Here is a 14,726-nt window from a genome sequence, read left to right on the forward strand (position 1 = left end):
CTTATTGCTTCTCTGGCCCGGAGCGGGAGAACTGCTTATCTTCTCTTCAGATCTGGCTGCAGGGCCCACCATGCCCTCCCCTCTCCGATCCTCGGTGTTTACATACACTGACATGCTCACTGTCCTGTTCATAACCATATCTACTGTTTCTCGTGGGCTGAGTGTATGCGGTATGCGTGTGCTTTGTAAATGGTTGCAAGATAAAGTACCACCTGTTATTTCTATTAAATCATGACACGATGATGGTGGCCATAATTCTCCGTTTTCTATTAAGTACCCTGCCCAAGTAAACTGTTTTCTGATCTCTCTTAGATGGAAATCCTGTATGAATGTGGAAGCCATTAGCAGAGTAATTGCTGTCTGTTACCATGACAACCAGCCGCTGCAGTCACCTGCCCGAAGTGCTACCAGACTGCACCGGCTCCGCTGCACCCGTGGTGAAGACCGTGGAGGACTGTGGCAGCCTGGTGAATGGGCAGCCGCAGTATGTCATGCAAGTTTCCGCTAAGGACGGGCAGCTGCTGTCAACAGTAGTGCGGACCCTCGCCACCCAGAGGTAGTACCACCATTAAAATCAATGAGTCTGTAATTGATCCCGAGCGCTTTCTGTCAGATGTGAAATGCTGAAGGGAATGTAATTAGTGCTCAGGTTTTTGTGTCAGGTGAGAGGAGGTACTGGGGAGGAAAAAAAACCAACTACACAAGTTCTGTTATTGCCGTTTCTATAGCAATGGGGCAAAAAGCTAAAACTCACCCTGTGGAGTTTTCTGCTTAAAGTCACACTCGCAGAGAGCCAGGCAGGGAAGGATCCCACAAGGCGCAGGGTCACTTGCTTAACATTTGTTATTTTGACCTTGTGACAGTTAATTACTTTCTTGTCGACTTCAGGTACTAACAAAGGTAGCCGCCTTTGTTAGGATAGAACCAAGGAGGCCTCCGGTTTCAGGTGACTGAGCCAAAGTGACTGGACACGTGGGTAAAACTTTTGAAGTGACGTTCTGGTGTGCAGGCTAGTCAGCACCCCGTGATGGGGGCCTGTTCAGCGCAGCTTCCTGGGGGTCTCCTCAGGCACATCCCCATTTGGGGATTCTTCTGCTGCCTCCTCCTTTGCCCTCCACATGCCCCCTCCACGATCCTTCATACACACTCTGCCCTGTGAAGTACTATCATTAACACCCGCAGCTTGTCTCCCCTGAGCGATGAACTGAGCCAGACTGAAGGCTTTGAGCAGCCCAGACATGGTTTATCCAGGCCAGCCCTTTGTCCCTGGAGGTCTCCCCTGGTGCTCTTGCCGCCCACTGGCATGTGGAGAGCCACAGGCTGCCTGGCCACTGAGTGCTCCTCGGCGTCTCCATTTATTTCAGAATGAGTAAGTGGGACCTGTCTTATGACTGTGAAATGTATTTCAATAGTAGACATGCCCTATGATTTCACTGCTGACACGTCTGACCCTGAAACTTCGGGTCAGTCACTCAGACCTCAACTGCTTACCTTGGTCTGAGCAATTCAGCCAACTCCTCCAGTGCAGATACAGGCTCATCAACCCCTACATGCAACAGGACCCCTGGTGAAACCACAGCACTCTCTGTACCACCCCGAACTCCCTGGCCCCACAAGTGGTGGCCGCCAGACATGGAGTCACCCGCCCACACATGTTATAAACATTATCCACGTGCCTTCTGCTGTCAGTCCGTTTGGCTTTCACAAAGCCAAGAAATGAAAAAAAAAAGGGTCAATACATATTTTTCTATCTCTGGGAAAACTTGTAACAATTGGTTAGGTCTCAGAATACAAGGAGGCAGTGAGTCTAAGTGCTCGGCTGTGAACTGAGACAGATAGTTATCTGTCAGCATGTGCCCCTGTCACCCTTGAGCCATCAAACACCTCATTTGATCAGGAAGTGTGGGCTGCAGAGCTGAAACACCTGAGACCTGGGATCCAGTTTGTGTGTGTGTGCGCACGCATGTGTGTCAGGCATTTTTACATGTTCTCCTACCATACAGTAGTGTAAACCAGAACTTTTACAATTTTATAAGCATTTGGTTCAATGTGAATGATGGAGGCCAGGAATAATGACAGAAAAAAGTCAACTCTTTAAACTTTCTTTTCCCACCCCTGAGCATGTGGGGCTCCTTTTGGCAAGTGGGAAGGAGCCTCCTTTCCTCTTTTAATCCCCTTTTAGCCTTCACTCAGTCCCAGGATCATCCCCAGAAAAGCCTTTGGGAAAGAGCAGTGTTTTCGTGGCTGTTTCCACAAAGATGGAGCCAGAGAGAGGGGGATTAGCATAAGCCTGGGTCACCGTCCGCTTTGGGGGACAGGAAGAAGTGGGGAAAGGTGAGTAAATAGGCCAGTCCTTGGGTTGGCACATACAGTGATGACATTTAAAAATCTAATACCCGATAAGGACCTCCAGCAATATAAGAAGACATTGATCAGAGGCGGATAGCCCTCCAGTATCCATTGAGAACTGAGGCCGTCTTACTTGGAGCTTTGACGTATGTGATGAGGGCCATGTCATTTGATTTTCCCTGACCTGAGTTTTTCTACAAGTGAAAATAGTGAGCATTAACTAGGCACTTACTACATGCTGGTCCCTCATCTAAGCTTGTAGCCTGGATCACACTTTCTCATCCTCACAGTCACCATATGGGGAAGGTACCCTGCTTTGAGCCCATTTTAGAGATGAGGAAGCTAAAGTCCAGAGAGATGACATTAATTGCCCAAAGTGAGCCAGCTCATGTGCAGCAGAGCTGGGGTTTGAGCCCAAGTGGCACGACTCCAGAGCCTGCCTCACTAGCCACAACACCATGAGTCTTCACAGGGGTGATGTTTCCAAGTTAAAGGCCAAGCCCTGGACTGAGGCCACCTTGGTAGGACATACCTTTACCGGCTTTCAGCTGAGTGTCCTCAGCAGCCCGAAGTGCAACATAGGAAAGTTCCAGCTCTGTGCTCCGGCTCAGGCTGCTGTTCTGCATGGCGGCTTCAGGGTCGGCTGCCCATCTGTTTTCCTCCTCTCACTCTCCCACTAAAAAGAGAAAGACAAAGAACCTCTGGGTATTCAAAAGTGTCCCGGCCTAGTTCAAAAGACTCGGTTTGTCTAGAAACTATAATCGGTGCTGTTTGCAAACAATTTCTTACTAAAAAAGGATGATTTTTATTTTTCGATTGGTAGTTTGCCTGAACTACATCAACATCCAAGGCAGAATTAACACATTGCTCCTTTTCCCTCACTATGTCCCTGGGTCCGCCTACTCTGGTATTAGCCACCCCCTAGTTTGTTGTTTTGACAAAAGTAGATGCCCAAGGACCCCGGCCCCCACTGCCGAATGCCAGTGTAGATCTCGGGTTTTAAAGCAGATGTATGTTCTGAGCAGCTGCTGTGGAGGAGGGCCCGAAGGCCCCAGAGCCGGAGGACCACGGCGTGGCGGTGGTTACCAGCCCGTGACCAGCAGGTGCCCCTCCTTCTCTTGCAGTCCCTTCAATGACCGGCCGATGTGCAGGATCTGCCACGAGGGCAGCAGTCAAGAGGACTTGCTCTCTCCGTGTGAATGTACAGGGACCTTGGGGACAATTCATCGGAGCTGCCTGGAACACTGGCTGTCGTCCTCAAACACCAGCTACTGTGAACTCTGCCACTTCAGGTTTGCAGTCGAGCGCAAACCCAGGCCGTTGGTGGAGGTCAGTAATTGGGGCACGTCTTGAAAACTTAGCTCTAATGAGCAAATGATGTCTGCTTTTATGCCCAGCTCACAGACCCTGTGCCGCTTCATTGAAGCATAGTAATAGCTGTGTGTGTGTGTGTGTGTGTGTGTGTGTGTGTCTGTGTGTGTGTGCGTGCCTGTGTGTATGTATGAGACAGGAGACACAGAGTCAGCACTCAGGAGCCAATGGCAGAAAGGTGACCTCTATGAAGTGAAGATGAGAGAGTAGAAGAAATCAGTGTGAGGAGATAGGGGACGTTTTAGAGACTTGATCTCCATTTTTCCATTCCTGTGACACGGAGCAAACAGATCAAACACTGTTCTCTTTGCACACCATTGCTCACCTTGAAGCAACAGATAAATGGGCATTTGGGTTGCCTAGTCTGAGAAATCTTTGTAGAAAAGTATAACTGCGTGTGTGCTCAGTTGCTTCAGTTGTATCCAACTCTTTGTGACCCTATGGACTGTAACCCGCCAGGCTCCTTGTACATAGGATTCTCCAGGCAAGAATACTGGAGTGGGGTGTAGTATAACGCACAAAGACCTACATTTTTGGGTTTGACTAGTTCTACACCTTACGTAAGTGACTTCACCTCTTGGAGTTACTATGAGGGATAAATGAATTAATATTTATAAAACACTTATAATATTAGGTATATATGCAAGAGTTTGAATTAAAAAAATCTCTCCTAGGAAATTACACACAAGCTTTTTTCAGCTAATAACCTAGTGTTGATATCTCTTTTCTTAAAAGTGATGCTGTCAACCCAGCCATTAAAATGGCAGGACATTATCTTTCCTATTTTAGGAGCCACGTGATTCTTCTTTAGACCCGGGTCCAGTCTTGTATTTTTGTTGTTCAGTTGCTAAATTGTGTCTGGTTCTTTGCCACCCCATGGACTGCAGCGCGCCAGGCTTCCCTGTCCTCCCCTGTCTCCCGGAGTTTGCTCAGATTCATGTCTGTTGAGTCAGTGATGCTATCTATCTCATCCTCTGCTGCCTCCTTTTACCTTCAATCTTTCTCCACATCAGGGTCTTTTCCACTGAGTTACCTCTTCACATCAGGTGGCCAAGGTATTGGAGCTTCAGCTTCAGCATCAGTCATTCCAGTGAATATTCAGGGTTGATTTCTTTTAGGATTGACTGGTTTGATCTTGTAGTCCAAGGGACTCTCAAGAGTCTTCTTCAGCACCACAATTCAAAAGCATCAATTCTTTGGTGCTCAGCCTTCTTTGTGGTCCAACTCTCACATCCATACATGACTACTGGACAAACTATACCTTTGATTATACAGACCTTTGTCAGCAAAGTGATATCTCTGCTTTTTAATATGCTGTCTAGGTTCGTCACAGTTTTCCTTCCAAGGAGCAAGTGTCTTTGTATTAACTGGAGAAACTGGAAAAAGTTATTAGGTTATTTTTGCCTTCTCTCCTCCTCTGCCAGTCAATCAAAAATTGCATATTGGCAACAATAAATATTCTAATACACTTGAACCAGAGCTAGCTGGAAGAGGCCAAGACATTGTGCCTATAATCCAGTTGGGCTGATAACCTTATTTCAGCTGACTCAATGGAACTTTGACACTAAACTAAAGCTAGAAATCAAGAAGCCCTTCTTGGAGGCTATTTAAAACAGCATGTTAGCATGCTGGCACTAAGGTTCTAGAGAGCTCTGCTTATACATTCTCTTGGTTCTGACCTTGAAAATCTAATCAGGACCTATAACTGGGGGCTGTTTTAGCTGTGACCTCCTTGCCAAACGGCACAAAATTTATTTGACTTGCCCCAATAAACGCAATACTCCTTTTTAAGATTCTAGATCAAGTGACCTCTTAATTTAGGTGTCTTGCTGCTTGACATCTACTTCCAGAAATTGATTTTTGTAGAGTGCCATGAGGATTTAGCTCACTACCACATTCTTTGGGATTTTCATTTCAGAACTTCTCTGCAGAGGAAGAAATATAATTAAATAATAAACAAAGGAGGCGAAGATTTTCAAGCCCAATGGCAAAAGTTAAAAAGAAGCCTATTTCTCCTTTCCAGAAACTTTGTGGAACCTCCCCAGCTTGATATTGCAGCTCTTTCTAGGGCAGCTGGCTTCCCAAAGAAAGAAAACCTTGCTTTGAAATGGGCTGTGTCCAGTGGTCTTTTTATTAAAGTGGTCTCTCCCCAGTAGAGAAGACTTTTTACTTGGCAAAAACCCCAGGATGTGTATGCATAATAGCTAACAAAGGCTGGGGTTGGGGGTGCATGCGTGTCAGATCACACACATGTGTCAGGTCATGCAGTGAACCCTTGCAGTCTCAGAGAGACACATGTACCCCCACACAGAGGTTTCCTCAGAGCCACGGGTGTCAGGCTGTAGATGGACTCCAGGATCTCCGGCCACTGTCATTAAACAAGGAAACAAGGCAAAAGACCTTGAGAATGTGTGAGGTGCTCTGCAAGATTTAGGGCCTCGCCTACAAAAACTTCACCCAAACGGTCACTGGTGGTGAAATTTTCATTGCACAAATGGAATGTGACGTTTTTCAGAGTTAATGATGATTGAACAAGTTGAAAGTGAAAGGCAGGCCTTCTCAAGCTGGGGGAGGCTGGCCATTTGATCTTCCGATGGCGAGATGAACTTGCTGTTTGACCACAAGCAATAAAAAGAAGTTGTCTTTGGTTTCTCAGCTGGAGGACAAATGAGAACCAGGTGCAGGCAGATTTTTAAACAAATGACATTACTAATTGACTTTTCTCCTCTTACCAAAGGGCAGGTTTATTCACAGTGAGCATTGCTTCTCAATATGTTTACTTCAAGATGAAAATGAATCTTTTCAGCAAATCAGCAAAACCTGCCTATTTGGGTTTAAGCATTAGGAGTATTGTTACTTTATTTATCATTTTCCCTCTTTAATTGCTTTAATCATTATTTACCAGTTGGTTCTGCCTTCTCATTAAAGCAAGAAAATTCCATAACATTTCATTTCAAAATCAATGTGATAGTAACAACTCCCATTGCTAGAGGAAGTGGTTTAAAAACCCATTTATAAATTTTATTTGGCAGCATCCAGACATTACATCAGTCGGAATTGCCTGACTCCACGCAGACTCCCATTCTTTAGTAAACTTTCAGTCCTTCATCCACCGTAAGCCTTCATCTTCCTCAATCTCATTCTGAAGATCCTTCCTCTCCTCTTGTCTCTTACACTTTCTGCAGCCAGCAGCTAGATGTTCATTTTTAACATATCAGGAAACCAAAGCCATCTTCTACACAGGCTGCTACATAAAGTCTTTCTTCCCTCTCCTTGCAAAGAATGAGTTTCTACTCAAAATGGCCAAGTCAATAGACAGATTATTAATAGCATCTCCAAACTGGGCATCACTTCTCCACTTTCCACTGACCATCTGGGTGACATACCTGTTGCTCTGAGCTGCAGTGTGGAGGGTGAACTGCAGATTCTCCATGATCTCTTTGGTCTCCAAAAGGCTCAAATTCTTGTGCAAAAAAAATACATTCTACACTTGAAATGAGCCTATTGTAAGATGAGTAAATTACATTGTGTTGGCCAAAATGTCCATTCCAGTTTTTCTATATGCTGTCACAGGAAAACCCAAATAAACTTTTGGCCAACCCAGTGCTTCAGTAAGTTGCTGTGTGTATCTACTTACCTACCTACCTACATGGCGAGACTAATTCTTTTTTAGCCTTTTTAATTCATTTTCAGTTTTATACCCTAAATATTTTCTTGGTTCCAAATAAGCTAGTATAATGAGGTAGTTTCAACCCAAGAGAGATGGTTGGGGTTATTCAATTATGGGTGGATTTCCTCTACAGTCCAGCTAGTGTAAATCTCCTAAAAGATCTGTGTCTACTTGGGCAAAGTTTGAAAGGAAAGCATTTGAACTGTCCATAGCAAAAAGGAAAACAGATATAACCCACATACATTTCATACCTACCCAGGCAGCACTTCTCTCAGGAAGGCTACGTATTTTTGTTGATGATGGAAAATGTGTCCACTGGCAATTTGTCAGATGAATTAGCCCCAAGAATATTGACCTGGTAGAATGCAGTAAATAGACATCCACTAACCATAAAAGGATTCACGGAATGACTAGCCTGGGTGGTTTTATGGTCTCCTCTCTACTCATTTTCAGTTTTCCTCATTTCTGTCTCTAAGATGAACTCTAATACCATTCTTTTATAAGGGTGAAATACAGCAAACCAATAAAAATAGCACAATTTCTTCCCAAGACTGTGTGCCTTGACTTCCGCCTTTTGCCGTGATTGCATATCTGATTGAGCAGTTTGCCAAGGAAGTCCAGCTTACTATGTGCAGATAGCGTGCTTGCAACATCAGCTTCTAGGATGGGAATATCTGCCAATGGGCTTTCCTAAGACATATATCAGTAACACCTGCCCTTGCCCGGGAAACTCATGAAGTAATAGATCAGCTCAACAATGTCAAGATTAAAATGAAACAGCCAGGAAATGGTGGAAATCTGCAGGAAAGGCTTCCTAGGATCTGATCTGTCTCCAAACAGGAAAACATGGTGATTTTTCACAGAAGGAGTGATTAGGTTTCCGTATTCCTATTTCCCTTTACACAACCCCAGCTGATTGATAGGAATTGTATGAACAATTTAAAAGCTGTTCCCGGTGAGTCTGAGGTTGAGCTAAATTGAAACTGAGAGTGTTTTCACACATATCAGTTACTCAGAATAATGGAATATAAAGCTTGGGAGATGAGAATTAAAGACTTTTTTTTTCAAACTTTTCATTTATAATTTTTTAAGTCGCTGGAGGAAAATGGTTTTAAAGTGTGCCGAGGATCCAATGTCATCTTCAGCTATACAAAAGGGAGCAGAGTTGAACTGCTGTGAAGAAACGACTTTGTGCCTTGGCGCTTGGCTATTTAATAGATTTGAGACTTCACTGAAACCCTCCTACTATGTTCTGTCAGGCTTAGGAAAGGATGTTACTCACTTCATCGTAGTGGGTTTGGTTTCTTTTTTTTTTTTTTTTTTATTTTATATTGGAGTATAGTTGATCAACAATGTTGTGTTAGTTTCAGGAGCACAGCACAGTGATTCAATTATACATATGCATGTACCTATTTTTTCAAGTTCTTTTCCCATGTAGGTTATTACAGAGTATTGAGTAGAGTTCCCTGCGCTATACAGTAGGTCCTCATTGGTTATGTTTTAAAATATAGCAGTCTGTACATAAGTATTCTGCTAGGTTAAAACATGCTGGCATGCTGCGGTCCATGGGGTCGCAGAGTCAGACATGACCGAGCGACTGAACAACAACAAGGTTGAAATGTGAACTTTTGGTTTCAGAGTGTTCGTTTTCATCAGCAAACCCCTGTAGCCTTGGGATAATTAAGGAATGACACCAGAGAGGATAGAAACTGATGGAGGAAGCTTCCCAGGCATGAGGACCCCCTAACTTCCTCAAAGGAAGGTGGGCAACCTCCCCTCTTCATTCCAGCCGGTGAGCAAAGCACAGCCCAAGAGTAAGGTGGCTGGACCATCATCACAGTACGTGATAGGCTGTCACAAAGCCTCTGTTCATTAAACAGACAGATAAATAGAGAATATTCCTCCCAAGTGCAAACTATATATCATATCTGGAGCCTGTGGTTGTACATCAAAGAGAATGACCCTTTGCCCTTCGGTTCAAGACAGACATAGTTGGACAAGGGCTTGTATAATATAAAAGCAGCACCACTGCTTTGAGCCACACAACAAATGTGATGATTCTGACAAATTCTGCCTGCCTTCTAGTCATCAGTCCTCAGTCAGGTGGCAGGAGCCCTGTTCCACTGGCAACCAGTGAGGAGATAACGTGTGCTTCAGAGTTTGGCCAGGAGATGCTGACCAGAGTTAGAGGAGGGAGATGGAGTGGGGAGGGTCAGGCTGACTGGGAAGATCCAGGCGCAGCTGGCCTTTGTCAGGGATTTTGGAATTCAAGCTCTGGGGAATCAAAGTCTTCATTATGGTCTGCGGGGGAAAAGATGGTCTTGCCCATGTGGTACATGAAGGCACAGGTTTGCCATGGGCCTCCCTGGTGGCTCAGATGGTAAAGAATCTGCCTTCAATGCAGGAGACCCAGGTTTGATCCCTTGGAGAAGGCCATGGAAGTCCAGTCCAGTATTCTTGCCTGGAAAACTCCATGGACAGAGGAGCCTGGCGGGCTACAGTCCATGGCCTCACAAAGAGTCGGACACAGAGTGACTAACACTCAGTCACTCACATGAGGTCAAAACCCCAGTAAGGAGCAAGGAAGGTCTCAGGTACCGCTCTCAGGCCTTGCTCTCCTCCTGTGTTCTGGAGGGACAAGGAAAAGCCACACACAGTGTCTGAGCGGTGGGATGGGGAATGGATTTACCTGAATCCACCTGGAGCTCCCACTTCCCTCCCTCCTATCCACCAGGCATGGGGCCTTAGCTTCCCCAGGGCTGATCAGGCCCTTCCTCTGCAGCCCCGTCTCCTGGAGGCAGCTCTTCCACCAGCTCCAGGCCAGGTTGAAGCTCCCAAAGCCAAGAGCAAAGGAAAGATTACATAACAGAAAGGGGGCTTGGTGAGGGACTTTTTTGTCTGTTTTTCAAAGAACACAACAAAAGCCCCTCGCACTGAGTGACATCTGTGCTGGTCACTTTTCCTAGCAGGGCTTAACACCCTGGCTGTGGCTGCTGTTGTAGAACCATGAGACAGACAGCTGGCCACCCACTACTTCAGTGAGAACCTGAACAAATCATTCCTCCTCTGAATGCGTCAGTCTTCTTACCAGTGAAACAGAGCAGAACTAGCCAATGGGTGACCTCATTCTTGCACAAAGGTGTGCTTTATTGAATAAACACTCTTTTTTAAAAATTGAATGCCTTCAGGTTGGACATGCATGCACTGTCTAGTTCCCGAGGGTCTTGCCTTCTGCTTACATCCACCCACTCCTCTTCACCCTCTGCAGCATGTGCCTGCTTTTTTACATTTGAGATTCCAAAATTGCATGGCGTCCCCTACCTTTAAAACCTAACACTAGACAGTGTATTAAAAAGCAGAGACATCACTTTGCTGACAAAGGTCCATACAGTCAAAGCTCTGGTCTTTCCAGTAGTCATGTATCGATGTGAGAGTTGGACCATAAAGAAGGCTGAGCACCAGAGAATGATGCTTTCAAACTGTGGTGTGGAGAAAACTCTTGAGAGTCCCTTGGACTGAAAGGAGATCAAACCAGTCAATCCTAAAGGAAATCAACCCTGAGTACTCACTGGAAGGACTGATGCTGAAGCCGAAGCTCCAATACTCTGGCTACCTGATATGAAGAGCCGACTCATATCATAGGAAAAGATCCTGATGCTGGGAAAGATTGAGAGCGAAAGAAGAGAGTGGCAGGGGATGAGACGGTTGGATAGCATCACCAATTCAGTGGCCATGAACTTGGGCAAACTCCGGGAGATGGTAAGGAACAGGGAACTGTGGCCTGCTGCATCCACTGAATTGCAGAGTCAGACATGAGTTAGCAACTGAACAACAACCCCACCTTTAAAAGAATCTGCTAATGGTATGTGATTTCTTTCTACCAACAGCTTTCTCCCAAGGTAGTACAGACTGAACTTAATGATCTCCTCCTATTGTCCCCACATTATGAGCGAGCTGAAATAGCTGGTTCAAAATCACACAATTAATGAACCGGTAAGAGACAGAGTGCTAGCACAGACACTGGTGAGAAGTACCGTGCGCTGCAGCTGCCTTAGTGTTGGCCAAGCGCTTCCTTGCCTGCCTTGTCACCAGCCTCCCCATCCTTTGTCCAGTAGTTGAGATGACCTGCCTGATGACTGAAGTCTAGAGATGCTTAATCCTACAGTTGTTCAGATTTGGATTTTTCCCTTGATTCTGGTGGCTAATTTAGCAGTTGCTTCGTTACTTAAAGCTTAGTTACAAAGAAGCTGTTTTAAGGTATCTATTAAATTCACAGCTTGCTTCATTAAAAATCACTTTATATAAAAAGGCAAGCCAACTGAAGTGTTCACATGGCCATGCCAGATGGAAGGGAGCTAACTGCCTGGTGCCTGGGTGTTCAGCCCATCCACTGCTGGGAAAGGACTAATTTGGAGGGGAAATCCTGTTCCCTACACAAAAAGAATTACAGGACTGATTTTAGCATTTTAACTTGTATTGATACTTACAGTGACTTGGGTTGAAATACAAATTGGAAATCATGCTTTCGAAAGGACCTTTCTTAGACTTCCCTGGTGGCTCAGTGAATAAGAATCCACCTGCCAACGCAGGAGACACAGGTTCGGTCCCTAACCTGGGAAGGTCCCATTTGCCTCGGAACAGTTAAGCCCGTGTGCCACTGCTATTGAGCCAGCAAAGTGCAGCCACCGAGCCCACGTGCTCCAGCTGCTGAAGCCCATGCACCCTAGAGCCCACGCTTCGCAGCAAGAGAAGCCGCCACAATGAGAAGCCCGAGCCCTGCAACAAAGAGTAGCCCCTGCTCACCACCACAAGAGAAAGCCTGTGCAAAGCAACAAACATCCAGGGCAGCCAAAAACAAATCAATTAAAATTTTTAAATATGAATTTAAAGAGAGGACCTTTCTCCGTCCTAGTAGCTGCCTTTGACCTCTCCCCATCTGAGGGTCCCTGGAATAGAGGCACAGAGATGCAAAACACTAGGAGTTGTTCCACACAACTTTGTGATTTTAATTATTCTGTGTTATAACACATAGAGAGGAGGGCAAAAAGAATATATAAACAAGTGTGTATCCACCACCTAGAACTAACGAATGTCACCGTTTTGTGAGCGACACATCTTTTAAAGAACAGCCTCTTGAAGGGGGAGGGAGAAAATGTCTGTAGTCATCACCAACTTGGGCTTCTTTGATGGCTTAAATGGTAAAGAATCTGCCTGCAATGTGGGAGACCCGGATTTGATCCCAGGGTCAGAAAGATCTCCTGGAGGAAGGCATGGCAATCCATTGCAGTATTCTTGCCTGGGGAATTCCATGGACAGAGGAGCCTGGTGGGCTACAGTCACGGGTCACAAAGAGTCGGACACAACCAAGCAACTAACGCACTTGTCACTAACTCATCCTCTGGTAGTATCAAAAACACAAGACTGAGCCAAGGTTCCCTGAAGCACATCTGGGCCAAGAACAAGTAAACAGAATACAGATAATCCTGAAAAATGCCAGCCCCTTTGCGCTCCCTCCAAATGTAAGAACAAATAATACAGTAGTGCTGGCCACCAAAGGGTCCACTTCTTTGAAAGGGAGACGGTTGTAAGCCATTATATGGGAGTCTGGGGGGCTGTGGGGGGTGGAGAGGAAAGTGTCCCCAGCTGGGCAGAGAGCTTTGTAAAGGCAAGTGTGATCAAGAAGCAGTGAAATGTCACTGCGTAACTACACCAAGTAATCATCTCTCCCCTAAGTCCTGCTGAAATAACAAGGCACAATTAGCCCACAGGAGTGGCCCTATGCAGGTGAAGGCACCAGGTTGAACTGAAGGGAGTCATAAATTGCATGAGCCCTGGTGCAAATTTCAGACACAGAGTTATCAGATATGCATAAAACTCCACACTGAGGGTATCTGCCTGCCCTCCTCTTGCCTTTTCAGTTTTAAGTGTCAACACCTGACACTTTTAACTCCAAAGAAAGAATACACATTTTGAAATACATAATGGTCTGAAATATTGTAAGCAGTACATGATTACGGTTAAATGCTGCCTAATGGACAATTATGTTCGAATGAGCCAAGTGGAGAAGTATCTTCCGTTAGGCAGTAGGAGCCCAGTGGTCATTTATTCACTGAATAACACCCTTCTTTGCCCATTTATGCTAAGATCTCCATTTTCTAGCATAGGCACAGATCTTGACATGATATTCCAATCCAGTGGCATTCATTAGTTTCACTTTGAGTCCATCTGTTTTTATCCTTAAGATATTCACACCCCAGAGTTTTCTCTTCTTAAATTATTTAACCATTTCCTAGGCAAAGGAGAGAGATGTATGCTGTACATTTTACATAGCCATCTTATTTTAGTGTGTCTGGTATCCCTATAATAGAGATTATCCCATTTTATAGATAAAGAAGCTGAGATTCTGAGATGTAGTCACTCATCAGAGATCTTAAAGACTTTCGGCCACAGGGGAGTAAGCAGAGAAGGCAGAAGAAGAATTCCAGTTCCTCTGGCTCCAGAGTCCATGCATTCGCCACCATTCCTGGCTTCTTCCTTCATGGCTCCAGAGGTCTTTCCACTTGTTCACTGACATGTTAACACACAAGCACACAGAGAACTGAGGGCTTCTTTACCAATAGCCAGAGTTTCTAAGGGACTATATGTACTTTAGAAAGGGAAGCATGAAAACAGTGATGACTAAAGCCCTGATGTGCCTCTTGACATTGACCCCATCTATTAAATACAGAGCTCTTAGTGAGGAAGGAGAGAGAAACAGGCAGAGCAGAGAGGATTTTTAGGGCAGTGAACCTATTCTGTATCATACCACAGTTGTGGCTATGTGTCATTATACATTTGTCCAAACCCACCGAATATTCACCAAGAGTGATGTACATTTATGCTGTTCCCTGGAAGGACTGATGCTGAGGCTGAACCTCCAGTACTTTGGCTACCTCATGCGAAGAGTTGACTCATTGGAAAAGACCCTGATGCTGGGAGGGATTGGGGGCAGGAGGAGAAGGGGACGACAGAGGAAGAGATGGCTGGATGGCATCACTGACTCGATGCACATGAGTTTGAGTGAAGTCCAGGAGTTGGTGATGGACAGGGAGGCCTGGCGTGCTGGGATTCATGGGGTCGCAAAGAGTTGGACACGACTGAGCGACTGAACTGGACTGAACTGAACTGAAACTATGAACTTTAGGTAACAATGTAGGTATATCGATTGTAACAAACGTAGCACTCTTGAGGTGCAGATGTTGATAGTGGGGGAGGCAGGGGATATATGGGGACTCTACTGTGCACTCAATTTTGCTGTGACTATAAAACCACCTCTAAAAAATGAAGTGTACTAAAA

The 14,726-nt window shown here is 45.3% G+C and overlaps 1 protein-coding gene across 1 annotated transcript in view; it reads left to right on the forward strand.

The window, feature by feature from the left end:
* Positions 1 to 14,726, forward strand: part of MARCHF3 (membrane associated ring-CH-type finger 3) — a 156,385-nt gene that overhangs the window by 114,732 nt on the left and 26,927 nt on the right. Inside the window, exons 2-3 of the mRNA XM_005887401.2 lie at positions 313 to 556; positions 3,474 to 3,678. Of these exons, the coding sequence (XP_005887463.1) occupies positions 369 to 556; positions 3,474 to 3,678 (393 nt within the window). The 5' untranslated portion in view covers positions 313 to 368. The remainder of the gene's footprint in view (positions 1 to 312; positions 557 to 3,473; positions 3,679 to 14,726) is intronic.

This window comes from Bos mutus, chromosome 7 (assembly GCF_027580195.1).
Source record: "Bos mutus isolate GX-2022 chromosome 7, NWIPB_WYAK_1.1, whole genome shotgun sequence".
NCBI classification, from domain to species: domain Eukaryota; kingdom Metazoa; phylum Chordata; class Mammalia; order Artiodactyla; family Bovidae; genus Bos; species Bos mutus.